Source organism: Somniosus microcephalus, chromosome 20 (genome assembly GCF_052327205.1).
Source record: "Somniosus microcephalus isolate GS21.2 chromosome 20, FLI_Smic_1.0, whole genome shotgun sequence".
NCBI classification, from domain to species: domain Eukaryota; kingdom Metazoa; phylum Chordata; class Chondrichthyes; order Squaliformes; family Somniosidae; genus Somniosus; species Somniosus microcephalus.
In genome coordinates this window covers 41,809,577-41,835,620 of record NC_141006.1, presented here as the reverse complement: position 1 = coordinate 41,835,620, position 26,044 = coordinate 41,809,577, and the positions used below count along the sequence as shown (strand labels likewise).

At 45.3% G+C, this 26,044-nt stretch overlaps 2 protein-coding genes across 2 annotated transcripts in view; both read left to right on the top strand.

Moving 5' to 3' along the window:
- rhbdl2 (rhomboid, veinlet-like 2 (Drosophila)) overlaps positions 1–12,246 on the top strand; it is a 90,516-nt gene extending 78,270 nt beyond the window's left edge. Inside the window, exon 8 of the mRNA XM_085962490.1 lies at positions 7,734–12,246. Within this exon, the coding sequence (XP_085818616.1) occupies positions 7,734–7,913 (180 nt within the window). The 3' untranslated portion in view covers positions 7,914–12,246. The remainder of the gene's footprint in view (positions 1–7,733) is intronic.
- Positions 12,247–23,785: 11,539 nt separating this feature from the next.
- Positions 23,786–25,391, top strand: LOC147103149 (gap junction alpha-9 protein-like). The gene is given in 2 exon segments (XM_085963135.1): positions 23,786–24,187; positions 24,189–25,391. Coding segments are annotated over 2 exon segments (1,536 nt in total). The 5' UTR covers positions 23,786–23,810; the 3' UTR covers positions 25,348–25,391.
- The last annotated feature ends 653 nt before the right edge of the window (positions 25,392–26,044 follow it).

Sequence of the window (26,044 nt, the reverse complement as noted above, 5' to 3'; positions counted from 1 at the left end):
CCACAGTCACCATCTGCGGCCACGACCAGCAAGACCACGACTCGAACCTCGCGAGATTTCTGAAAACCGCCCTCAGACTCAATCTCACCTACAACGAGGATAAGTGTGTCTTTAGCACCACGCGCCTCTGTATCCTGGGCTGCGTGGTGGAAAACGGGGAAATCGGTCCGGACCCCGACCGATTGCGCCCCCTACGGGAGCTACCCCTACCAAACACTCCCAAGGCCCTGAAAAGGTGCCTGGGGTTCTTCTCCTATTACGCCCAATGGGTCCCCAATTATTCCGACAAGGCCCGTCCCCTCCTGAAATCAACATCCTTCCCGCTCACGGCCGAGGCCCACGCCGCCTTCAACAGCATTAAACATGACATTGAGAAGGCCGCGCTGCGGGCAGTGGATGAAAACATCCCTTTCCAGGTCGAAAGCGATGCGTCCGACTTCGCCTTAGCAGCCACCCTCAACCAGGATGGGCGGCCCGTAGCCTTTTTCTCAAGAACCCTCCAAGGGCCCGAGATCAGGCACTCCTCGGTAGAGAAGGAGGCCCAGGCCATAGTGGAGGCAGTGCGGCACTGGAGGCACTACCTAGCCGGCAAACGCTTCACCCTGCTTACCGACCAGCGGTCGGTAGCCTTCATGTTTAACACCAAACAGAGGGGGAAGATCAAGAACGACAAAATTCTCAGGTGGCGGATCAAACTCTCCACATTTGAGTACGACATAATATATAGGCCAGGGGCCCTCAACGAATCCCCCGACGCCCTATCACGAGGGATGTGTGCCACCATCCAGGGGGACAGGCTACAGGGCCTCCACAATGGCCTCTGCCACCCGGGGGTCACCCGGCTATTCCACTTTATAAAATCCCGTAACCTGCCCTATTCTATCGAGGAGGTCCGGTCTATGACCAGGGACTGCCGCACCTGTGCGGAATGCAAGCCCCATTTTTTCAGGCCTGACCGAGCCCACCTGATCAAAGCTACACGGCCATTCGAGCGCCTGAGCTTAGATTTCAAGGGACCACTCCCCTCCACCGACCGCAATGTGTACTTTCTCAACATTGTGGACGAGTACTCCCGCTTCCCATTCACCTACCCCTGCCCAGACATGACCAGTGCCACGGTCATCAAGTGCCTCAGCAACCTGTTTTGCACGTTCGGCATGCCCAACTACATCCACACTGACAGGGGGGCGTCGTTCATGAGCGACGAACTGCGCCAATACCTGCTGTCGAAGGGGATAGCCACGAGTCGGACCACTAGTTATAACCCCCGGGGTAATGGGCAAGTGGAGAGGGAGAACCTTAGCACTAAGGTCTAAAGGCCTCCCCACCTCCCGCTGGCAAGAGGTCCTCCCAGACGTGCTCCACTCGATAAGGTCGCTACTGTGTACTGCTACTAACGCCACTCCTCACGAGAAGATGTTTGTTTTTCCCCGCAAATCAACCTCAGGAGTGTCCCTACCCTCGTGGCTCTCCACCCCAGGGACCGTCCTATTACGAAAGCATGTGAGGGGCCACAAAATGGATCCACTCGTGGAGGCAGTACACCTACTCCATGCAAACCCACAGTATGCGTACGTCAAGCACGCCGACGGGCGTGAGGACACCGTGTCCATAAAGGACCTCGCCTCGGCAGGAAGCGACGACGACGACGACCCATCACTACCACCCCCAGAAGAACCACCACCACCCCCAGGCTTACCACCCCCAGAAGTACCTGCAACACCCCCAACACATGGGTATGCCAAGGAGGGCACCACGGACTCCCGGTCGGAACCCGAGGTACTGTTGCGACGTTCAGGAAGGACTATCACACCCCCGGACAGACTAAATCTGTAGAAGGGGTGAATGTGATGAAATATATGCCTTCATCACCCCCTGTGTTTTACCTGCTTTGTATTGTGTGTGTACCGCCCCCTTTTTCCTATTGTGTGTATTGGCTACGCCCCTGTCTTTTGCCATATAAAGGTCTCAAGAGCTGTATGAGTCATTCTAGCAGGCGAACCCGATGTGTAAAGACCTGCAAAGTTCTTAGTGATTAAAAGCCTTTAGTTGAATCCTTAAACTCCTTGTCTTTGAGTTATCGATGGCACATCATCCACCTTTGCCATAAAATTATGTACTGGAAGCAAATATGTCTCCTATTCAAAAGGATTGGCTTAATTTCTCTTTGTAAAAAAAGATAAATTGTGAAATTAATAATATTGCTTCTGTCCATGGCAAAAGTGGAGCTGTGGTTACAAAGTATTAACAGCGCAGAAACAGGCCATTCAGCCCAACAGGTCCATGCCAGTGTTTATGCTCCACATGAGCCTCCTCCCACCCCTCGTCATCTAACCCCATCAACATATCCTACTCCCTTCTCCCTCATGTGCTTATCTAGCTTCTCCTTAAATGCAACTATGCTGTTCATCTCAACTACTCCCTGTGGTAGTGAGTTCCACATTATAACCACTCTCTGGATGAAGAAGTTTCTCCTGAATTCCCTATTGGATTTATTAGTGACTCTATTATATTTATGGCCCCTAGTTCTGGGCTCGCCTGCAAGTGCAAACATCTCTACGTCTACCCTATCAAACCCTTTCATAATCTTAAAGATCTCTATCAGGTCACCCCTCAGTCTTCTCTTTTCTAGAGAAAAGAGCCCCAGCCTGTTCAATCTTTCCTGATAGGTATAACTTCTTCGTTCTGGTATCATTCTAGTAAATCTTTATTACACCTTCTCCAGTGCCTCTGTACCCTTTTTATAATATGGAGAACAGAACTGTGCACAGTACTCCAAGTGTGTTCTAACAAAGGTGCTATACAAATTTAACATAACTTCTCTGCTTTTCAATTCTATCCCTCTAGAAAGGAACCCCAGTGCTTTGTTTGCTTTTTTAATGCTGTTTTATTTGTTTAAAAACACGCTTGCAAAGGTACAAAATAGCCAAGACGCACCAAGAGACTGTTTGAGTGGACGTTTTTCACATGCAGTGTTGACAGGGAAAATGAAGCTTTTATAGAATAAAGGTATTATTGCGCCTTGGTTTGATCTGGAACCCTCTTGTGTGTGAAGGTTACAGTTCTCAAAAGCAGTCTATATTCAGGGCGTATGGTCCCAGTTGGACTACCAATTGTGGAATACAGTCAGTCAAGGATGAATGAGGTAGGTTGTAAAGTTAGATTGATAACCTGGAGTCTGACACTGGATGGCCTTTTGGTGGTAGGAAAATGTTTGAGTATACGCCTATCCTGTAAGCTGCTGGCTCGGTCTTTTCATTGCCACACTTTTCTGATGTTTTTGCATTGTAGATGTGATTTTTCCACTTTTGACACCCAGCTTGGATCTTCCTCCTCTTAACAGGTGAAGGGCAGGCCCAGGTGGGAAATGGGGGCTTTACACCCACTTTAGCCACTGCTCAACTTTCCAGTGTCATTTCTAGCAGCTGGCAGAAATGCCCACTCTAAGTTGGGTGAACATATATAAACGAGACAGTTATTACACGGTGGGTCCATTTTGGGGTCCTGGTGCACGAAACTCAAAAAGTTAGTATGCAGGTGCAGCAAGTGATCAAGAAGGCCAATGGAATGTTGGCTTTTATTGCTAGGGGGATGGAATATAAAAACAGGGAGGTATTGCTGCAGTTGTACAAGGTATTGGTGAGACCGCACCTGGAATATTGCATACAGTTTTGGTGTCCATACTTAAGAAAAGACATACTTGCTCTCGAGTCAGTACAAAGAAGGTTCACTCGGTTAATCCCGGGGATGAAGGGGTGGTCATATGAGGAGAGGTTGAGTAGATTGGGACTCTACTCATTGGAGTTCAGAAGAATGAGAGGCGATCTTATTGAAACATATAAGATTGTGAAGGGGCTTGATCGGGTGGATGCGGTGAGGATGTTCCCAATGATGGGTGAAACTAGAACTAGGGGGCATAATCTTAAAATAAGGGGCTGCTCTTTCAAAACTGAGATGAGGAGAAACTTCTTCACTCAGAGGGTGGTAGGTTTGTGGAATTTGCTGCCCCAGAAAGCTGTGGAAGCTACATCATTAAATAAATTTAAAACAGAAATAGATAGTTTCCTAGAAGTAAAGGGAATTAAGGGTTACGGGGAGCGGGCAGGAAATTGGACATGAGTCTAGGTTCGGAATGGTCATGGCCCTGTGGCCGTGTAGCCTGGTTCTGCTCCTACTGTGTTCTAATTCTGTGTTAGATTTCAGGAGATGGTTTTATTCATGTTCCTGGCTGGGGTGGAGATCGCCTTTACAGAAGGTAAGTACTGTAGAAAATATAGGGACAGAGTGATCTCCTGGAAGAATTTCGATCGCCTAGATGGGTCGGAGAGGAATTTCCCAGATTTTTTTCTCCCAAATTGGCCATTGGGTCTTTATCTGGTTTTTCGCCTCTCCCGGGAGATCACATGGGTTCGGGTGGATGCAGAGTGATAGAAGATTTGAGGTTAGGATCAGATCAGCCATGATCTTATTGAATGGTGGAGCAGGCTCGAGGGGCCGATTGGCCTACTCCTGCTCCTATTTCTTATGTTCTTATGTTCCATTTTCTGTCATTACTGCCTCATTTATGCTGAGCAGTAATCACATCTGTATACAATGGTCACCTAGGCTTGCTAGGCGCGAGGAAAAAGGTGGAAGTAAACGTAAAGATCCAAACAGATATTTTAAAGCTTTGCAGAATGTGTATTTCCCAATGATTATAGATTTTTTTAAAATTTCTGCCCACTACTGTACAGTCTGTCTTTCTGCTGTGTTGGGCCCTCCTTCAGACACGACACAAACAGCTTTCCTATTGGTGGTTCCCCTCCACCATTACTTCCTGGGACAAGAGCAGGAGAGGGAATGGAGGGAGTCCTTGTTGATGAGTTTGGTGGTCTGCAGTTTGTCACCAGTCCCTTCCAGCATTTATGGGTTGCCTTCTTGAAGAAAGAATGTATACAGTGCGAATAACCTTTTCTTCCTATGACTTGCAGTAAAATCCAGGCTAGCAGTTACATTCCATGCATGCAAGTGTGGCAGGGCAGGACTTGCAGCCACCCAATGGCACGAACACTGACCAGGATCAGCTTAATTTGAATATTGTGCCCAAGCTCTAGGCATCCTAACCATCTTTGACTGGGAGCCCACTTGAGAGTGGAAAATAGTGGGCTTCTGTAGGACTTCCAGGTGCAGGCTGAGGGCATAAAGGGTGTGTTACCTCATGGCATTGCTGTAGGCTTTTCCAGCACTTTAAAACAGCGAGGGGAAGCTGGTTGCAAGTGGCAGACATGCACAGAGCTGTGCATTTTTAGAACGTGTAACTGACTTCTCTTAGCAAGGCCAATAAACTTTTTGAGATATTGAATGGCCGTGTGTCAAAAGGTGGAATTGGAACTGACCGTCTCCTTCCACTTATCTGCAGCAGCTCTTCTTGAGGCCCTCCTTTTGTCATTTGCAAAGAGCGTCTCCCTTCTGAACCTGACCTCCTGAAGCAGCATTTCAACATCAGAATCCACAAGTGGGGACTCTATGCCCTGCAGCAGGCCTCTGACATTTTTACATGAAGAAAATTCTTAGCGGTATACTAAACTAAGTTTTGTGTTGTAGCCCCTTTAAACTGCTGCAGGCCTTTAAATCTTTAGCACCAGTATGCCAAGTGTGAGCTCTTAATCCTAATGTAACGCTCCTCCTAGGTGCCGCCTGAATGGCAAAGACTTTGTAAACTTATTTCCCTTAGGGTACTGATAGAAGAGACCTTCATCGCATCAGTTTGAGTTGGTTTTGCACCCACTGTCTAGGAGAGAAAGGACAATTGGAGTCATTTTGACTTTGGATGATTTTTGCTTCCATTGAAGTGTTTAACGGGTGGCCGAGCTGCTATTGCACATTGTACACTATAATCCAAAGTCAAAATTACCCATAGTGTTAACCTGCAGTACAACCTAGTTCTCCAAGCTGACTTTTCTGTCTTTTATGCTATATAATGAACGATGTGCTGCTCCTTGATGCTGTGAGAGGCAACAGAACCTTCGACAATATCTGATTTTAATAATCAGTTGTGGAGCTCGGGTTCCTGCAAGATTCACAGCCCAGAATGTTGTGAAGAAATAAATATGAATGGTTTGGTAACTGGCTTTAATTGCTTGGAAATGTTCTGGTGGTTACCGCAGTGTATCTTATCAACTTTCTTCCCCTCTCATTCTGTCTTTCTTTTTTTCTGCTTTTTTTGAGATCGATTAACATTTTTCTGGCTTTCCTTCCTTGCTGCTGTGATTCCCTTCTGCTGAGAGTTTCTTTAACCTCTGCTTTAACAAACTGAACCACAAGCACATACAGAAGGTAAGAGCAAAGCTATTCAAGTATGAATTGTGAATGGATGAGAATAATATGCAATATTGTGCCACATAAAAGTTTAAAGGCTGCATTTCTTATCGAATAATAGGCATGACCCAAAGTGTGCAATAATGCTTTTCTTATTTGCCTTCAGCAATAGCACACTGAGTAGTGATTTCCCCACAAACGATAGTGCTGATGTTGTGTAGCGTCACTCTAAACAAGCAGCTTACCTTAAATTAGGAGCCACATCATTTCTGATTACCCAGCAGTCTAATAGAAACTGGGGCTCAGGGATTTGCCTCCATACCTTTTTTGCTGTAGTTGCACTGTTTCTCCCATAGTTTTCTCTTCTTTCCTCCCCTCCTCTTCTATGTGCTGGGATATTATCCAACACATTCAAGAATGGAGCATCATCCAAGTGGTCATTCTCCAAGGTGGTCAGGTTCCTTAGGCTGTTCATCTATGGAAGGCATCACAGCCGAGCTCAACTTAGTCCTCACTTTATGTCCTCTTAGATGGACTTTTCAGCAAAGGTTTCCAGATAGCAATCAATAGAAACACTGAAATAACAGAAAATGCTGGAAACACTCAGCAGGCCAGGCAGCATCTGTGGAGAGAGAAACAGAGTTAACGTTTCAGGTCTGTGACCCTTCGTCGGAACTGGAAAAAGAAACACTGGCGCTGATTTTTGGCATGAGGCCAATTGCAGGACCACCTGGGCTGAGATCAAATAACTTAGTACTGACTGGAGACTGAACTTGGGACCGATCTAGTCTTTATGGCTCCGTATCACACCATGTGCTGCACTTATCCACTGATCCATTGGAAACTCTTAAAGGATCCCAGTTTGTATGTCTACGCAAGAGAAAAAAAACAGGGATGAAAACTTGTCCCACAAGCAACAATTCCATTTTGGAACAATGCGGTGACGGTCTTTCGACAGCTCAAAATACAAAATAAATGTAAATAAGTTTATTTGCCAGTAATAACATTTTAGGTGGGGTGGGGTGGTCAGAGAATAGCTGCTTTCACACAAGACGTATGTTTTTCATCATTCACCAATGTTAGCATGTGTGTAAAGTGGAAGACTACTTTATACTTACATCAACCTTTTCACTAACACAGCAAATGGAGGACAATATAGCACAAGGTTTCTATGGCAGCCATCCCTCCCGACTGCTGCTGCCAAGATCCGGTGACAGTGTGTGAAAGTGAAAGTAGAGCAGCAAATTCGTCTTCTTTTTGTAGAACAAATGAAAAGTTCATGCTGCCAATTAGAATAAGTGCTGAGCTCAATAGATTGATTTGCAGGAATTATATTGAGTCCAAAATCTGTTACCACGTGATTATGTTTTTTCACCATGTTATTCTAAAATTAAAAACAATCATTTGTTCTAACATTATGCTTCTACTTCCTGTAGGTGTCCTTTGTGGCTCACATTGCAGGCGGCCTAGCTGGAATGACCATTGGCTATGTGGTTTTCAGCTGCTACGACCAGAAGCTCTTAAAAGATCCCAGATTTTGGGCTTCAATTTTGGCCTATGTTGCTTGCCTAGTATTTGCCATCATATTCAACATCTTCCTGTCTCCTGCTCCTTAAACAATAGGGAGGGAAATGGATTGGTCATAATGTTTTTTTAAATGTACAGTAATGCTGGCAGGTGATGACGAGATGCGCATCACAGCTCCTGAAGGCCAGTTGCAACAATCATTTCCCACAACCTGCTCAACTTCGCACAGTGCCAGTAATCTACTCTCAACACTTTCCCACTGGCATTACTTGTACATTTAGCTTATCTTTTATTAATCATCATCACATCGCAACTTGTGTTTTGGCTTCAATTTAGAGAAAGAGAAGAATGAGTAGAGAACTGCTTTATTTTTTGGTAAGCTGTCCGATGCTGAATATGTGACCTCCCTTTAATTTGACCTATTTTTGTTATGCTGAGGGTGCTGGTAGGCTTTTCCACTCCCAGTACTGAAATTGCAATCTCACAGTACTCAAATAGCCACACTTTTGAAGGGATGAGCAACAAACTGAATTCTGCACCCAATGTGACCAGATTGGAATAATTGGGATTAACTGAGTGAATATCTAAAGTTTGGCCATATTCAGATTTGAAAACATCAGTCACTTTTTCAGGACAGACAGCACCCCTAAACATATGCAGCACCATTTCCCAAATTACCATTGTAGTCCAGTCATTTTTTTGGGTCTCTGTAAGTATCATGCTTTTTTTTTATTATTCCAGTATACACTTGGTCCTTATTATATCTGCCCTATTAATCTAGTTGGCAGTCTCCTTCTGATACTCTGGTGGTCTAGTTGGTGGTCTTTGCCTCTCTGGCAGTTTGATCCAGAATCTCTGTCCAATTTCCAGGCCTCTGTCCTCGTGGTATTAGCATTGGCGTGGGTTGATGTTCTTTGGTGTGATAATAGATTGATCAGCTTGAGCAGGAGATGTTTCACTTTGATCTCAGCCAGTATAGAGGTGATGCACATCTTTGTATTCCCTGGCTGTAATGGTATATTGTAGGGAGATAGGTCCATGTTGCCTGGTGACACAGGATATCATGTGGAGAGTATAGCTAACTTGGGAAATATAATTAAGGGATGCCAGAGCACTCAATTATCTAGATCTTTTCCAATAGGTGTTATGTTAACATTGGCATTAACCCATTTAAAATAACTGTTGTTTACATATTGCTAATTGTAAGATCTAAACTAATGGATTTATTTATTGTGATGCAATTTGGATTATAAATTTCGGTATGCAGACAGTGTAACTCTCTGTGAAAAACAAATTTGAACGTTGTCCATGGAAGCCTTACTCCTTTCCCTTACAATGCATCCTGGGTTTGATTGTGGACTGATCTATTTCTATGTCTAATTTATAAATATATCTAGAATGCACTGCACCTCTTAAATTTTCAGCTAGTCAATCGCATGTTGCCCGAAGAAACTAATGGACACAAAAACACTGGGGTTATTAAAAATATGATTATATGCCATGATGGGTGTGTAAATGCACTAGAGGGGTGACCTTTCTCATACTTGAAACCTAACATGTTTACAGCACTTGCAGGACATCATTCTGCAGCTACCATATTAATAGAACACCTTAGATTGGAAATGACTTGCCTATTTTATGTAGAAGTGGCCAAAAGACAATTCTTGAGAAGAATTTATTATGATAATGGGTGTCGTGATTTTTGACAGCCAATAACAGTGCACGTGTAGGATGTTTACTTGCCCAAAGCTGGTCTGACTGAATAGGTGACAGGTAATTTTACTAAATTGCTTTTCCGGCAAGGATCTTTACTGGCTGAGTACACATAGTAGGAATTTGGGCATATGCTTCCCATTATTTTCTGTCTATCAATTGTAATGGCACGCACTCCACAGTACTGGAGCTGTGCTCGCAGCGGCCAAAGATCATGCCAGGTATGCAGATTTGTAAAAATTATCCTTGTTTACAATGTGGCATACACCTCTTATTCACAGTGATGTTATAGGGTGTTTTATGAATTGTAGGAGGTAGAGATTAAAGGTATATTAAATATTATCACTTGTAAACAGCATTTTCAAATTCGTTCAGAGGTTGAATGAAGGCTTATCCAGGATCCCCTCCCTGCATTAAAGTGATATAAAGTTTAATTTCACAAATTAAGGAGTTGTGGCCTCTGCAATTCAGTGACTTGTTTATAGTCTTTAATTGTTTGGGATGAGAAGAATTCCAGTCTGAAAGTGGCAGGGCACAAAGTGCTGCATGGCCTCCAACCATCCTACATGTCTCACAGGATACGTTTGATATATGGGAACTATCAAAACTCTTACATTTATATAAGTAACTAGTGATGCATTGGTAACTTGTGAGTATGATAAAGTATGTGTGTAGAAAATTCAATTGCTTGTTTAACAGGAGTTGCTCCTGTGGAAAGTAATGAAGGAAGCTAACATTTTGTTTTCCATTAAGAGAAAAAAGGGATGAAAAGATGTATATTTTATTTTTATCAATAGAATAAGAGTACTTAGAGAATGTTAGTAAAACCTGTGTTAAAGGTCACCTCCGTATGGTGACCTGCCTCCTTTACGTATGACCCAAAGATACATCAATGAATCATATTTAAATCTGTATTTGAATCTGTATTGGGCTACATCTGCTTACAAAATGCAGCAAAGTCTGACCTGAGTATAATCATTCTTGACAGGTTTCATTGTACTGACAGCAAAAATACCAGGCAGTCTCTTCTCAATTGTGAGGGATTACTTTAGTGCACATAGATAGTGTGAACCAGGGACACGCAAGGAAGCCTGTGGTGCAATGACAGACACAAAGCAAATTGCAGATATTCTTCAGGGATGCTGACCTAAATCAGAAACAGCAGCTCTTGTTACACAACCATATTTATTTTTGGCCTTTACTCTACTGTCAGTGTGGTGATATAACCACTGTATTGATCCAACCCTCTGCCCCTCGATGAGACTATGGTGTACATCACAGGCAGCTGTGCGCTGGGGAAAGTGAGTTGCAAAATTCCAGAATTGAGACTCTAGGAACTGATGGCCTGAGCCCTGAGTTTGAGCACATGTACACACCTCACTTTTGCAGAAATAACAACAGAAAATGCTGGAAACACTCAGCAGGCCAGGCAGCATCCGTGGAGCGAGAAACAGAGTTAACGTTTCAGGTCTGGGACCCTTCATCAGAATTGCCTTTTCCAGATGCTGGTTACTAAATTTGCTGTTTTTATTCACGCTATTTCAATGAAATTCATACAGCGCTTTTTAAAAATTGTTTAAAATGTAATGCATTTCTAGCAACACAACTCCTACATTTATTTGGGGTAAATGTTTATCATTTTTGTATCTGTGGAGAACTTGAATTTAAAATTTGTTACGGTTTTAAGGGGTGTTTCTGTCTTTTTTGTTGTTGAATGTTTAGTGGTTAAAAGTTTTTTAAATGTGTTAGTAGTTGACAAAAATCTCTGGTGGTCAGGCAGTTCGGACCTTGTATTTTAACCAGTCCTGACTTGTCTTTTGGTACCCAGTTTCTCCAAATGTGTCGATGCTCCCAGCAACGCCCAGGGCCAAATCTGTGACAGTCGTCTACATTTTTTTCTGTTGGAATGAATCGAACCACTTTTTAGTTTCAGATTGCCCAGTCTGCTCTAGTCCAGTCCAGGTTCTCTTCTAAAAGACTGAGCTGAACCGTATACATCTGATTTATTTTAAAACCATTTTGATGCCATTTTTTGTGTATTAACATATGAAAAAAAATCCAAATAATTGATTTGCCTGTACATGTTTTGTTAGTAAATAAATCAAATTAATATGGGACTGTGCTCCCTAAATGATGAACAAGTGGCGTATTTTGTTGTGCACAAACTTTATTGTATATTTATTCAGCTTTGGATCCACTCAGTATTATCCAGATACCACAGTGGAATTCTCCCTACAGTAATTATCATTTTAAAAGTTACTTTATTACCTTTACCTTGTTAAAAATGTGGAAATGCAGGTCAACGCACAGTGAAAGTTCATTATTAACAAGCTAAGTATTAACTGATGCCGAGGTGTGCCTTCACACCGAACACAACTGTCAGTGACTAAATGAGGCCAGGCATAACTAAGATAGTGAATTCTTCCAAAAGGTTGCATTATTACAAAGTACGTGTGTATATGCTGTAATTTTTTTAAATATATGTGTTTGATCACTAGGACCTCTACAATTCAAATTAGCACCTCATCTTCAGTGGTGTAAAATAATGGATATCGTTACAAATCTCAGATGTTCCACCTGACTCCCTGATCAGGAAATTCAGATATGGCTCTTTTGTGACACCAGTAATTGTGCTCTCTGCCTTTTGATTTGATTTTGTTAATACACATGAAAACTGTACAGTTCAGATTAAAAATCTTTTCTCGCTCAGTGGCACTCGTGAAATGAATTACTTCACTAGTACCACATGGTTCCTCTCACATGGACGCAACCCTTTTACATATTAATATATACTACAGCATTGCCAACACTGTTAGTACTACAGTATTTTGAAAAGTAAGCCCTTCTACCTCTTGAAAATAATAATGGTGACAGTGAACACAAGGACCTGTAAGGCTCTCGGTACTAATATTAGATTAAGCTCACCGGAAAGTTGTTTGCAAAATTGCTGGCTAAATAGTTAGGACATCACTTTGGGGAATGTTGCCCAGTGTTTACTGAAGAAAGCAAACACAAAGATGCCTTGCTTCCCCCCCCCCGCCTCGACTCCCCCACCTCCCCTCCCCCCCCCCCAATTCAACTGCAATATTTTGGATGGGCGTTCTACAACAGCATAGTGTGGATCAACCATATTTTATCCGGTGAATTAGCTGGGCAGATGATTCACTCTAAGGCCTTGACCAATATCACTGCTGGGGGATGCAAAAGCAGCTTGCGGTATCACATTGCACAGTTTTAAGAACATAAGAACATAAGAAATAGGAGCAGGAGTAGGCCAATCGGCCACTCGAGCCTGCTCCGCCATTCAATAAGATCATGGCTGATCTGATCCTAACTGCCAATCCACTATCACAGAACCATCTCCTGCATCTAACAGAATTAGACACACGAAATAGGAGCAGGATCAGGCTACACGGCCCCTGGGCCCGCTCCGCTACCCACAGGGCCATGACCGATCTGAACCTAGACTCATGTCCAAATTCCTGCCCGCTCCCCGTAACCCTTAATTCCCTTTCACCTTCTTGTAGAAATCACCACGCACCTGATGGGACTTTGCCTTGACTCTGCAATCAAGATGGGGAAGGTTGAGCTCTCCTTTAAAGGTAAGCGACTGTAATGATTGGCCTCATTTAGCCAGTGATCAAAACATCAATGACATCTAGTTAAATTTGGCAGTTGCCACCAAACCACGGTATGGTATTTTCTGCATTTGCACATGTAAAATATTGCTAATGGGGAGTTATCTGTCTTGTGGAAAGTTGGGTGTAATGATATAAATGAAACGGCTTAATTCAAAATCACCCACAGCGGTGACATAGATTCCAATGGCAGTAAAGGTATGAATATGACATGGAAAATCATTATTTATTTTAAGACATGGATGTTTCATAGTCTAGTTAATCAGGTCATTAAAAGTTAAGAGGAAATTATTGGCTGCACAAACAAATTGCTGACAGTTGCTGGACATCAATGTCTGGCTTGAAATAGCCCCAAAATAAAATTAACAAGATTTCATTAATTAAGAGGGTGCTGAGGCATAAAGAAGTGTTTCAAAATGGTGGCATATTTAAAGGTAGTCTTAAAAAAAGAACAATAAAGGAAGGACAACCATGGCGATGTGGCACAGGAAAAAAGCACTGTTGGCTACTGAAAAGAATAGCAACCTCAAGAAGGAGAAAGAGAGTGCATCCACCAAGCCCTTGAATTCTGGTAAGTTAATTTTGGGCATTACAAATTATACCACAAGATGAATATGGATAAAGAAGGCTCATTGGCCCATTTTAGCTCCTCCATCCAGAACAAAACTATAAGGGTAGATTTTCTTCTATGGGTGACTGAGAGGAAGCATCCGCCTTTGTTTTTCCTCTTTCAGTCTATTTGTAAAACCCACGGAAACATCTGCCTTGGGCTGTGTGCCTCCAAGTTATGAAGAGAATCAATGCACAATCATAGGCCTCTCACCCTGTGCTCCGAGCCACTAAGATTAAGGCCTTCTGGCTACTGCCTTTAGCTCAGATATGGCACTGAGGGGGCATCTTTCAAATCATAGGCGATTTGGTCTGTGAGTGCACTGTGAGAATGAGGGTATGAGCTGTGCAGTGTTTACACTGCGAGGGTGAGGCTATGAACCATGCGGTGTTTACACTAATGGAGGTATGAAACATGCTGATGCTACAGGACAGTGTATATATTCTCCCTCCCCCCCACCCTACCCTTGCCCAATTTAGTGCTAGTGTAAAATTTTTGCTCTGTGTCACTGCAAACAGGCAAAGCCCAGGGACACAGAGCAAAAGTACTATATCAGCACTAAATTTCTCCTGTCTGTGGCGCGATTAATGTTACCAGGTAAAATTTGACCTAAGTTTTGGCGAACACTTGGCAAATGCTGCACTATCGTTTTCAATATTACCAGATAAACCAAATAAATCATAAAGTCCCCTAGCTGTCTGTGTGACATGTGACTGCCTTGTAGCCATAGAGAAAATGTTTCCACTTGTGGGGAGTAAATATAAGATAGTCACTAATAAATGCAGGAGAAACTTCTTTACCCAGAGAGTGGTTAGTGTTATAAATCTCATCATCATGAAGAAACGACTCATGAAATAACACTGGACGGCCAGCTGGTGGTGCCGTCCAAGGAGTATAAATACTCGGGCGTGGGTCCAGCTTGCCCAGGGACATTTTGTAAACAGGAACTAGTGAAGGACAACTAGACCTCCATGTTTTGAAACAAGTTGATTAAAGCCTTACTTTATACTCAAACCAAGTGCATAGTGAGTTTTCTTACCTCAATTTAATCAACTTGATATCGACTCCACGCTCTGAGTGATTTCGGGAACAGCCAGCTATGACTTCAACTGCAGAAGGGAACTCCAACGTAGTAATCAATCCATCATGGACAAACTACTCAGACCCGCCTGTCTTGACCTGGACCCGAATTCACCTAAAACTGCTAAGGTATGGAAACACTGGTATCGTACCTTCAGCAACTTCCTCAGGGTGTGTGGTGAGAATGTTCCTGATAAATTAGAGATACTTGCCAATTATGTATCTCCTCATGTGTTTGACTATATCAAAGACTGTGTAGACTATGACTCTGCTATCCTAATATTACAGCGACTATATGTTAAGGCCCCAAACTAAATTTTTGCTCGGCATCTACTGGCCACAACTTGACAACAACCCGGGGAATCACTTGACGAATTCCTTCAGAAACTTCGCAGGCTCAGCAAGGATTGTAATCTTAAAGCTGTCACAGCTGACAGTACCAGGAGGAGTTAATTTATGATTCCTTTATTAATGGGATTGCGTCTCCCTTCATACGCCAGTGTCTGTTGGAGAATAAAACCCTCGAGTTACAGGCTGCCTATGACGAGGCATGTTCCCTGGACTTAGCAAAGAGGAATGCAGATACCTATCTTTTACCTCGTGCACGGGCTGCTGCTATCACTTTTAATGACTCCTTCGATAGGTCTCAGGTGGAAGCCCTCACTGACGATGACTCTAACCTAGCGGATGACAACCCTACCCTAGAAGCCTTCACTGATGACGACCGTGCCCTAGCGGCATCTTGGCAATCTGGAAGGAAGTGTTTCTTCTGTGGAGGTGCGTTCCATTATAGGAAATTTTGTCCTGCTCGTAACGCAACCTGCAATCATTGCAGCAAGAAAGGTCACTTTTCTAAGGTATGCCAGTCAAGAGCCTCTGTTAGTAAGAAAGGCCACTTTTCTAAGGTATACCGGTCGAGAGCTCCTGTTAGTTTTCAGCTACTATCTATAAAATTGCTCCTCCCCCAAGAGCCACTACTAAGGTTACAGCTGCTATCTATGAAACTGCTCCTCCCCCAAGAACCACTACTAAGGTTACAGCTGTCAAGGGTAAAACTGCTCCTCCTCCCATCACAGCACGGTGGCATAGTGGTTAGCACTGTTGCCTCACAGCGCCAGGGACCCGGGTTCAAATCCGGCCTCGGGTGACTGTCTGTGTGGAGTTTGCACATTCTCCCCGTGTTTGCGTGGGTTTCCTCCGGGTGCTCCGGTTTCCTCCCACAGTCCAAAGATGTGCGGGTTAGGTTGATTGGCCATGATAAAAATTGGCCCTTAGTGTTAGGGGGGATTAAATACGTGGGATTATGGGGTTACTGGGATAGGGCTTGGGTGGGATGGCTGTCGGTGTAGGGACCGGGTGCTAGGGTTTGGATGATCAGCCATGATCTCGTTGAATGGCGGAGCAGGGCCGAATGGCCTACTCCTGCTCCTATCTTCTATGTTTCTATGTTTTCCCCCAAAGTCTGTCCCATGCAGCCACAAAGGTTTTGGTAAATGGACACATTTTGAGCGCAGCAGCTCTGACAGCTTCATTAGTGAGCGGGCTGTCAGTAAGTTAAAACTGCGTATTTACCCCTCAGACAGGGAAATTGCAATGGCTCTGACGACACTGACCACCAACTCTTCCGGCTTTTGTCTTGTCGGCCTTATTCTCAGTGGCTGCACTTATTTCTCCACCCGGCTTGGGGTGCTCAAAAACCTATGCAGTGATGTGCTCCTGGGACAGGATTTCCAGAAACAACACAAAAGACTCACTTTCGAGTTTGGAGGGTCAAAGCCAGAGCTTACTATTTCCAAAGTATCATTTTGTGTGCTTTCGGCGGCTTCGCTTGACGAGCCCTCCTTGTTTGCCAATCTTTCCCTCCGATGTAAGCCCATAGTCACTAAATCACGACGTTTCAGCCAAGATGATCGATCCTTTATCGAGGCAGAAATCTCTCACCTTCTAGCTGACGGTATCATCTTCCGGCGGGCTCAAGTCGTCGTTGTTAAAAATCCTCTGAAGCAACACAAGAAACGTTTTTGCATCGATTACTCGCAAACTATTAACCAGTATACCGACCTGGATGCCTACCCACTACCACACATCGATGACATGGTCAATAACCTTGCCAACTACAAGGTATTTTCAACTTTTGATTTAAAGAGCGCATATCATCAAGTACCATTAAAGGACTCTGACAAAAAGTATACGGCCTTTGAGGCCAATTTATCAGTTTTGTTGCCTTTCATTTGGGGTCACCAATGGGGTGGCCGTCTTTCAACAGGCAATGGATAGCCTAGTCAAACAGGAGAACTTAATGGACACTTTTCCATATCTAGATAATATCACCATTGCTGGTCATGACCAGAAGGAGCATGATGCCAATCTCCAGAAATTTTTTGACGTGCTCCGTTGTCGCAACTTAACCTTAAATGAGTCCAAATCTGTGAAATCAGTACCATCAGTCAACATCCTTGGCTGCTGGGTGGGCAACTGTGTCATCAAATCGGATCCGGAGTGACTTCGTCTGCTTCAGGAGCTCCCTCCCCGTACGAATCTCGGCTCTCTTTGTCGGGGACTCGGCATGTTCGCCTATTATGCGAAGTGAATACCCCACTTCTCCAACAAGATCCAGCCCCTGCTTCACGCGAAGTCATTTCCATTGGAGGCAACGGCTATGTCAGCTCTCAAGCGACAACTGGAAAAAGCCACGCTTCGTTCCATTGATGAAAATCTTCCTTTCATGGTCAAGTGCGATGCATCGGAGGTGGCGATCTCGGCTACCTTGAATCAAGGTGGTCGACCCGTTGCATTTCTGTCCAGAACTTTGCAGGGTAGCGAGCTCCATTATCCTCCTGTCGAGAAGGAGGCTATGGCCATCATCGAAGCTGTACGTAAATGGAGTCATTTTCTCGCTCGTCGCCATTTCACACTTATAACTGATCAGCGCTCTGTGGCCTTTGTGCTGGATAACTGGAAACGCACTAAGATCAAGAATAACAAAATATAACTCTGGAGGATGGAATTGGCCGCCTTTGGATACACCATACATTATCGACCCGGCAAAGAGAATGTGGCCCCGGATACCCTCACGCGGGCATTCTGCTCTTCTATGTCAACTTCGACTCTTGCGGATCTTCATACTGACTTATGCCATCCTGGCGTTACCCGTATGTTGCACTTTGTGCGATCTAAAAATCTCCCATTTTCTACGGAAGATGTGAAAAGAACATGCTCCTGCTGTAGAATTTGTGCGGAATTAAAACCACAATTCTTCCGTCCATCGGATGGCTCACTCATACACGCTATGCAGCCTATGCAGCGACTCAGCGTTGACTTTAAAGGGCCATTGTCTTCCTCAACGCGAAACACCTACTTACTTACTATGGTGGACGAATATTCATGCTTTCCCTTTGCTTTCCCCTGTCCCAATATGCTTACTTCCACAGTGATCAAATGCCTCGATCAGGTCTTTTCCCTTTGCGGTACGGCCAATTTCATCAACTCTGATCGGGGTCCCTCCTTCATGTCAAGCGAACTCAGAAGTTATCTTTCCCAATGAGGAATCACCACAAGTAAAACAACACCGTATCATCCCATCGGTAACAGACAGGTTGAGAGATACAACACTATCATTTGGAATGCTGTTCATCTTGCACTGAGGTCACGCAACCTACCAGACCAGCAGTGGGAAACTGTGCTCCCTGACATGTTGCATTCCATCAGATCTCTTCTTTCTATGTCCACCAATGTCGTGCCTGACGAGCGATTCTTCAGGTTCCAGCGTCGCTCCACTCATGGGACGTCCCTACCGTCATGATTAGCAGCTCCTGGCCCTGTGCTGCTCCGAAGATTCGTCCGATCTTCCAAAAACGATCCTCTTGTTGACGAGGTGGAACTAACAGACGTGAATCCCACAAAAGCGCACGTGCGGTACCCTGATGGCCGGGAGTCCACCGTTTCACTCCGAGATCTGGCTCCCTGTCCAACCGGTCCCACGGACCCAACTGATAGAGGGACCCATAGTAATGATGCCGACACTCTGCGCTCCTTTGAAGATGACGCCCTACCTGGGACACCAAGAGATCTGCCGGCTACTCCACTGGATCAACTCAGGGAGCCGAGCGCTCCCTGTGGGATGGCCACCCGAGGCCAGGACGCCGGTCAATCCCTGGCTATCAAACAAGATGAAGCCAGCTCTGCGCCTGTGGGGACCCGTACCCGGAGTCACGATCTCCCCAGTCTCCCTCAGGTCGATCAAGGCGACACGGGCCCTGTCGATCTACCAGTACGGATCAAGCGACCCAGGGACCAAGACACGGTCCGGGGAGACTTGCCTTCCAGCCATAAACGAAGACCTAAAAGACTGCGGCTATTCGTGGTCGGCCTAATCTGTTAGAAGGAAGTTGTTGGACTTCCAAATCTTTTAGGCAGGAAGAATGTTATAAATCTCATCATCATGAAGAAACGACTCATGAAATAACACTGGACGGCCAGCTGGTGGCGCTGTCCAAGGAGTATAAATACTTGGGCGTGGGCCAGCTTGCCCAGGGACATTTTGTAAGACAGGAACTAGTGAAGTACAACTAGACCTCCATGTTCTGAAACAAGTTGATTAAAGCCTTGCTTTATACTCAAACCAAGTGCGTCGTGAGTTTTCTTACGTCAGTTAGTGTGAAACAGTCTACCACATGAGGTGAATAGCATAGATGCATTTAAGATAAGTGCGTGAGGGAGAAGGGAATAGAAGAATGTGCTGATAGGGTTAGATGAAGTAGGGTGGGAGGAGGCTTGTGCGGAGCATAAACACAAGCACAGATCGGTTGGGCTGAAAGGCCTGTTTCTGTGCTGTAAATTCTATGTAATGACACTCCAGACTGACTCTGTGGTGTTTGGGCGAAGGGCAGGTGTTGAATGGGGTGCCAATCAAGCGAGCTGCTTTGTCCTTAATCAACCCTTAACCTTCTCTATTCCAGCAAATACAAGCCTGCTCCTTGCACAACCAATTTACAATTTGTCCTAAACACATTAAAGAAAGACAAACCCACTCATAGATGGGTAGAGGCACTTTTATAAAATGAAACAAGAGACTATTCAGTTAACTATGAAATCGGACATGACCGATTGATTCATTCCTGGCTGTAAAATACAAAATTATTGATCAGCTGGTTGCACCCTCTAGACCTACGTGACATGGTCCTCACAAAACAAGTTTTATTCTCAGCATGTTTTAGTTACAAATGCATAATTCAATCTTGAAATTTGCGTATTATATTGGTTTTATATAATTGCAAGTCCTTTCTTCTTTGTTTGTTAAAATGTTTTAGTTTAATTCAATTTTGTATAGAACAAGTATCCTCCGGGCATCCCTGCTCGTTAGTTGTTGATTTCGGTTATTCTCCTTGCAGCCACAACGCAATCCGTTGTGAATCGATTTATCTCTTGCTATAAATGTTGCACTGGCAGTAGAGGGGATCAGTGACACGCTCACACACTATTTGGAATTACGTTAACACGGACCGTCCAAAAGTCCCTTGTTCCCAGCTCGACGGTGGATCGCTGAACTCGAAGCACAAATGTAATACCCGCATGTGGTTGGATCCTACAGCTCAAGTATTTCAATGGATTGAATACAGGTCAGTTCTTCCCTGTCTGGGACTCTGTCAAACTGCACTCCTGTTACACACTGAAAATTTCAAGCGCATTCACTATAACGAGGCAGTCAGTTAGACATGTTTCAAGTTATATATACTGTTTATTTGCCGAATCACTAAAATTGGCTAAAAATGCCATTTTAGAAAAAAAATAATAAAACAAGAAATAACTTATTATAATAATTATATTATGAACAATATATAATTATCATTTTGATTTGAGAATTCACTGTTTGTGGTACATCATATGAGGTTCTTGAACTTTAACAATGTTGTGTATATGATCACCAAGAGAAAACGTGCAGGAGAGGTCATATTTCCCAGTCGTGCAATAGGCTTAAAGCACATTATTGCTAAAGAGTTCATAATATATTTTCTATTTCTTTTTGGTATTTTTAAGTCAATCTTCTTGGGGCGCACAGCAATTGGAGACAAAAGAGCCGCTCCCAGGACTAGGCACCTGATGCTCTGAAGCAGCTACCCGGTAGAGTGTGGAACAATGGCCCACTGACAATTCTCTCCCCGACCCTCCCAGTGCCCACTGACAATTCTCTCCCCGACCCTCCCAGTGCCCACTGACAATTCTCTCCCCGACCGTCCCGGTGCCCACTGACAATTCTCTCCCGACGCTCCCAGTGCCCACTGACAATTCTCTCCCCGACCGTCCCGGTGCCCACTGACAATTCTCTCCCCAACCCTCCTGGTGCCCACTGACAATTCTCTCCCCAACCCTCCTGGTGCCCACTGACAATTCTCTCCCCGACCCTCCCAGTGCCCACTGACAATTCTCTCCCCGACCCTCCCAGTGCCCACTGACAATTCTCTCCCCGACCGTCCCGGTGCCCACTGACAATTCTCTCCCCAACCCTCCTGGTGCCCACTGACAATTCTCTCCCCAACCCTCCTGGTGCCCACTGACAATTCTCTCCCGACGCTCCCGGTGCCCACTGACAATTCTCTCCCCGACGCTCCTGCTGCCCACTGACAATTCTCTCCCGACGCTCCCGGTGCCCACTGACAATTCTCTCCCCGACCCTCCCAGTGCCCACTGACAATTCTCTCCCCGACGCTCCCGGTGCCCACTGCTGATTCTCTCCCCGACGCTCCCGGTGCCCACTGACAATTCTCTCCCCGACCGTCCTGGTGCCCACTGCTGATTCTCTCCCTGACCCTCCCGGTGCCCACTGACAATTCTCTCCCCACCCTCCCGGTGCCCGCTGACAATTCTCTCCCCGACCCTCCCGGTGCCCACTGCTGATTCTCTCCCCAACCCTCCCGGTTCCCACTGACAATTCTCTCCCCGACCCTCCCCGTGTCCACTGACAATTCTCTCCCCGACACTCCCGGTGCCCACTGCTGATTCTCTCCCCGACGCTCCCGGTGCCACTGACAATTCTCTCCCCGACCGTCCTGGTGCCCACTGCTGATTCTCTCCCTGACCCTCCCGGTGCCCACTGACAATTCTCTCCCCACCCTCCCGGTGCCCGCTGACAATTCTCTCCCCGACCCTCCCGGTGCCCACTGCTGATTCTCCTCCCGACCCTCCCGGTGCCCACTGCTGATTCTCTCCCGACCCTCCCGGTGCCCACTGCTGATTCTCTCCCCGACGCTCCCGGTGCCCACTGCTGATTCTCTCCCCGACGCTCCCGGTGCCCACTGCTGATTCTCTCCTCGACCCTCCCGGTGCCCACTGCTGATTCTCTCCTCGACCCTCCCGGTGCCCACTGCTGATTCTCTCCCCGACGCTCCCGGTGCCCACTGCTGATTCTCTCCTCGACCCTCCCAGTGCCCACTGCTGATTCTCTCCCGACCCTCCCGGTGCCCACTGCTGATTCTCTCCCCGACGCTCCCGGTGCCCACTGCTGATTCTCTCCCCGACGCTCCCGGTGCCCACTGCTGATTCTCTCCCCGACGCTCCCGGTGCCCACTGCTGATTCTCTCCCCGACGCTCCCGGTGCCCACTGCTGATTCTCTCCTCGACCCTCCCGGTGCCCACTGCTGATTCTCTCCCCGACCCTCCCGGTGCCCACTGACAATTCTCTCCCCACCTTCCCTGAGGAGAAGCTCCTGGAATGAAATGGCTGGGAATAGGGAATCATGATCCCATAATGTTCAGGGTGTGTATCAATGCACAGCCATTCCACACCTCTTTTAAAGTTTTGTCCATTAACAAGACGCCCGATTGACCATTAAAATCCTAGTTGGTGCCAGTATGACAAACAGTGCTCCATCTGGCTGCACTGTAAGAATTCGTGGAGTCTTCTCTCAGCAGATGTGGCAGAATGTGACTGGCAGCTCTGGGATTCCAATCAGATGTAATTAATCATAAATCCGCTTCTACCTACACGGGGAAAATCACACCTATCTATAATAAAATAAACACACCTGTTCCTTTGAAGCTACAGGGGACCCCACTTGTGTGTAAATCTTTGTATGTACCTTTTACCCATTGTTTCAGCCTCATGAACCTTCTGTTCCTTTTACAGTATATACAAGCCTGCTTAATGCTGCTCTTTTTTTCGTCCATCTAACCTATGGCATATATCAGAGCTCCATGTTTCTGATATTGAGCCATTCCATCCCTGGATGAGATAGCCTTTACCAAATTAAAAGTTGATCTTTACAGTAATTATTATTCAATGTGCATAAGAGAATATTTGTGAAGATGGCTTTTGTAGTAGATATATACATTTTTAGAAGGACTACATCAATATTAATCAAAGGTCATTGTTAGAAGAACAAATACACCACGCTGTACAAAATATTCACTCAATCCCAGGAGACTGTGAAAAAATTTTGATTAAAAATGAGCGTGATTATTGATTTGTTCAGTAGAGTCTAGACTACAGATTCCCAATGTCACTAATACATGTTTCACTTGTGAAATTCAATGAAATAGTTAATTCTGATGCTTATCGTGTATCTCTAGGGTATTTATTGGTAGCAGGTACATTGAACGGACATTCACTAATGTAATCTTGTCGAGTATAGCATATAGCATCATAAAAAGTTAATCTGTCAGTCTCCTCTGGGACCATCAAGTTCCCTTTCGTTGAAATTAGGTATAGGAACATGGGAACAGGAGTAGGCCATTCAGCCCCTTGAGCCTATTCCGTCATTCAATTAAATCATGACTGATCTGTATCTTAACTCCATCTACCCTCCTTGGTCCGTAACCCTTAATACCCTTGCCTAACAAACATCTATCAATTTGTAAGGTATCAAGTTACTGTTAATTGAACAAATGACCCATCTAATATTACAATAATTTCTGTTGTCAGGATTCTATACTGAAATAAAGCAGTGAGGATGGGCGACTGGAATTTCCTTGGAAGGATTTTGGAGGAAGTTCATGTCCACTCCACCATTGTTGGGAAAATATGGCTGACAATCCTTTTCATATTCCGCATGCTTGTCCTTGGAGTGGCTGCTGAAGACGTGTGGAATGACGAGCAGTCAGAGTTCATCTGTAACACAGAGCAGCCAGGGTGCAGAAACGTGTGCTACGACAAGGCTTTCCCAATCTCCCTCATACGATACTGGGTCTTACAGGTGATCTTTGTGTCTTCGCCATCCCTAGTGTACATGGGCCACGCCCTGTACAGACTCAGGGCACTGGAGAAAGAAAGACAGAAGAAGAAAGTAGAGCTGAAGGGTGAACTGGAAGAGACTGAGATGATGGTGGAAGCGAGAGTTAAGGCAGTTGGAGCGCAGAAAATTAAACAAAGCGCCACTGAGAGGGTCTCTGCTACGCACTTACGTCTTGCACATTCTCACCAGGTCTGTGGTTGAAGTAGGATTTATGATGGGTCAATTTTTGCTCTATGGACTTGAATTGGATCCTCTGTACAAATGTGAGCGGTTCCCCTGCCCCAACATTGTTGATTGCATTGTATCAAGAGCCACCGAGAAGACGGTTTTCATGTTATTCATGTTGTGCATTGCAGCAGTTTCCTTGTTTTTAAACATTCTCGAAATCATTCATTTGGGCTGTAAGAAAATTGAACTGGGACTTTTGAGATATTATCCCAAACTAAAAGAGGACGTGGGAGATCTCTGTATAAACAAGACACAGAAGAACTCGAGTGTTCAGCAAATCTGTGTCTCCACATTTGGACCTCCACAAACCATGATCCCTACTGCCCCCAGTGGTTATACTTTGTTGCTTGAGAAGCAAGCGGAGTCGACAATGTATCCAATATTTACACCACCGCCTGGATTCAAACCCATTCAAGACGATCGGAAACAAAGTCATAAGGATGAGCAGCAGGAGCATCCAATGGCCAATCAGTTTAATGCACATTTTAATGCTGCATCAAGCTGCAATGGAGGACAAAAAAAGTCAACTGGATCAGAGGTTCCTAGCCAAAGGAGCGAAGAGTTGAATGAGCACTCGAACACTGCCTCCCTTCCTGTTGGTGGCTCCACCCCAGGCTCATATTCAGCTAGTCAGATGGAACTATCGACAGCCGATACGTTATACCCGTCCCTTCACTCAGGTATGACATCATTCATCGCAATTACAGCCAGCTCCAGTCGCAAGCCACGGCGAGTCAGTGCCTCATTTAACTGTGTCACAGTGGTCGAGCGCAGCGGCTCTGCCACAGAATCTAAACCAAGCAACAAGGGAAGATGTGTTCTCAGTGCTACCAGGGTCCAGGCAGCTTCGAAAACGGACCTCAAGCGGCCCAGCAGACCTGACACCCCCGATTCAATCTGGGAATCCAGCTCAGAGTCGAAGCATAGCGGAAACAGCGACAGTCCTCAGGCCCTCTCTCCATCACGGAGAATGTCATTGGCAAGTAACGCCAGCAGCAGGTGTGCTCCCACTGATCTCCAGATATGAGCGTTAGTTTAATTAATACCTTACCTCCTTTAAATACAAGAGTACATACCTGGATCTTAGCAAAGTGGGGTTGTTTTGTCTCAAATACTGGGCCTGAATTTTAATAAGTTGGCGGGATGGGAGCGGGGTCGGGGGGGGGGGCGGTGGCGGGGCTTGGAAGCGGTTGGGACACCCAGGAGAACAGGTTTCCCACAGGCCCTGCTGAATTTAACGGCAGTGTTGAATCCGTGATTCTTAAAGTATGGTGTTTTCCAATAACTAGACTGAGGCTGTGAATTAACAATCAACAGGTGTTTACTGGAGGAGGGTAGTCTAAAGACTAACAGTACAGATGCCTGCTCAAGGCTTATATACAGGTGTGGTCACTGCCGGTACTACAGTATACAGGAGCTGTAAAAGTAGTTCTCTCTTAAAGGTACATACACTACAATTCCTCCCCTTTTAGGTTAATAGTACCCATAACATTCAAATAACAGTTAACACTTTAACATGCACATTTAACTGAAATAGTCCATTTATAGATTCAGTCTTTGGGGCGGCTTCCTGATCCTTTCTGGATAGCGCCTTTCCTGAGTGTCTTGTTCTTGGTGCGGAGGCGATTCTGGCCCCCTTTCGTCGGTTAGTTCATCAGTTTCCGCTGCTACTGTTTCTGGGATAGATGCTACCGGTATGTCGGGTTCATCCCCAGGTACGCGAG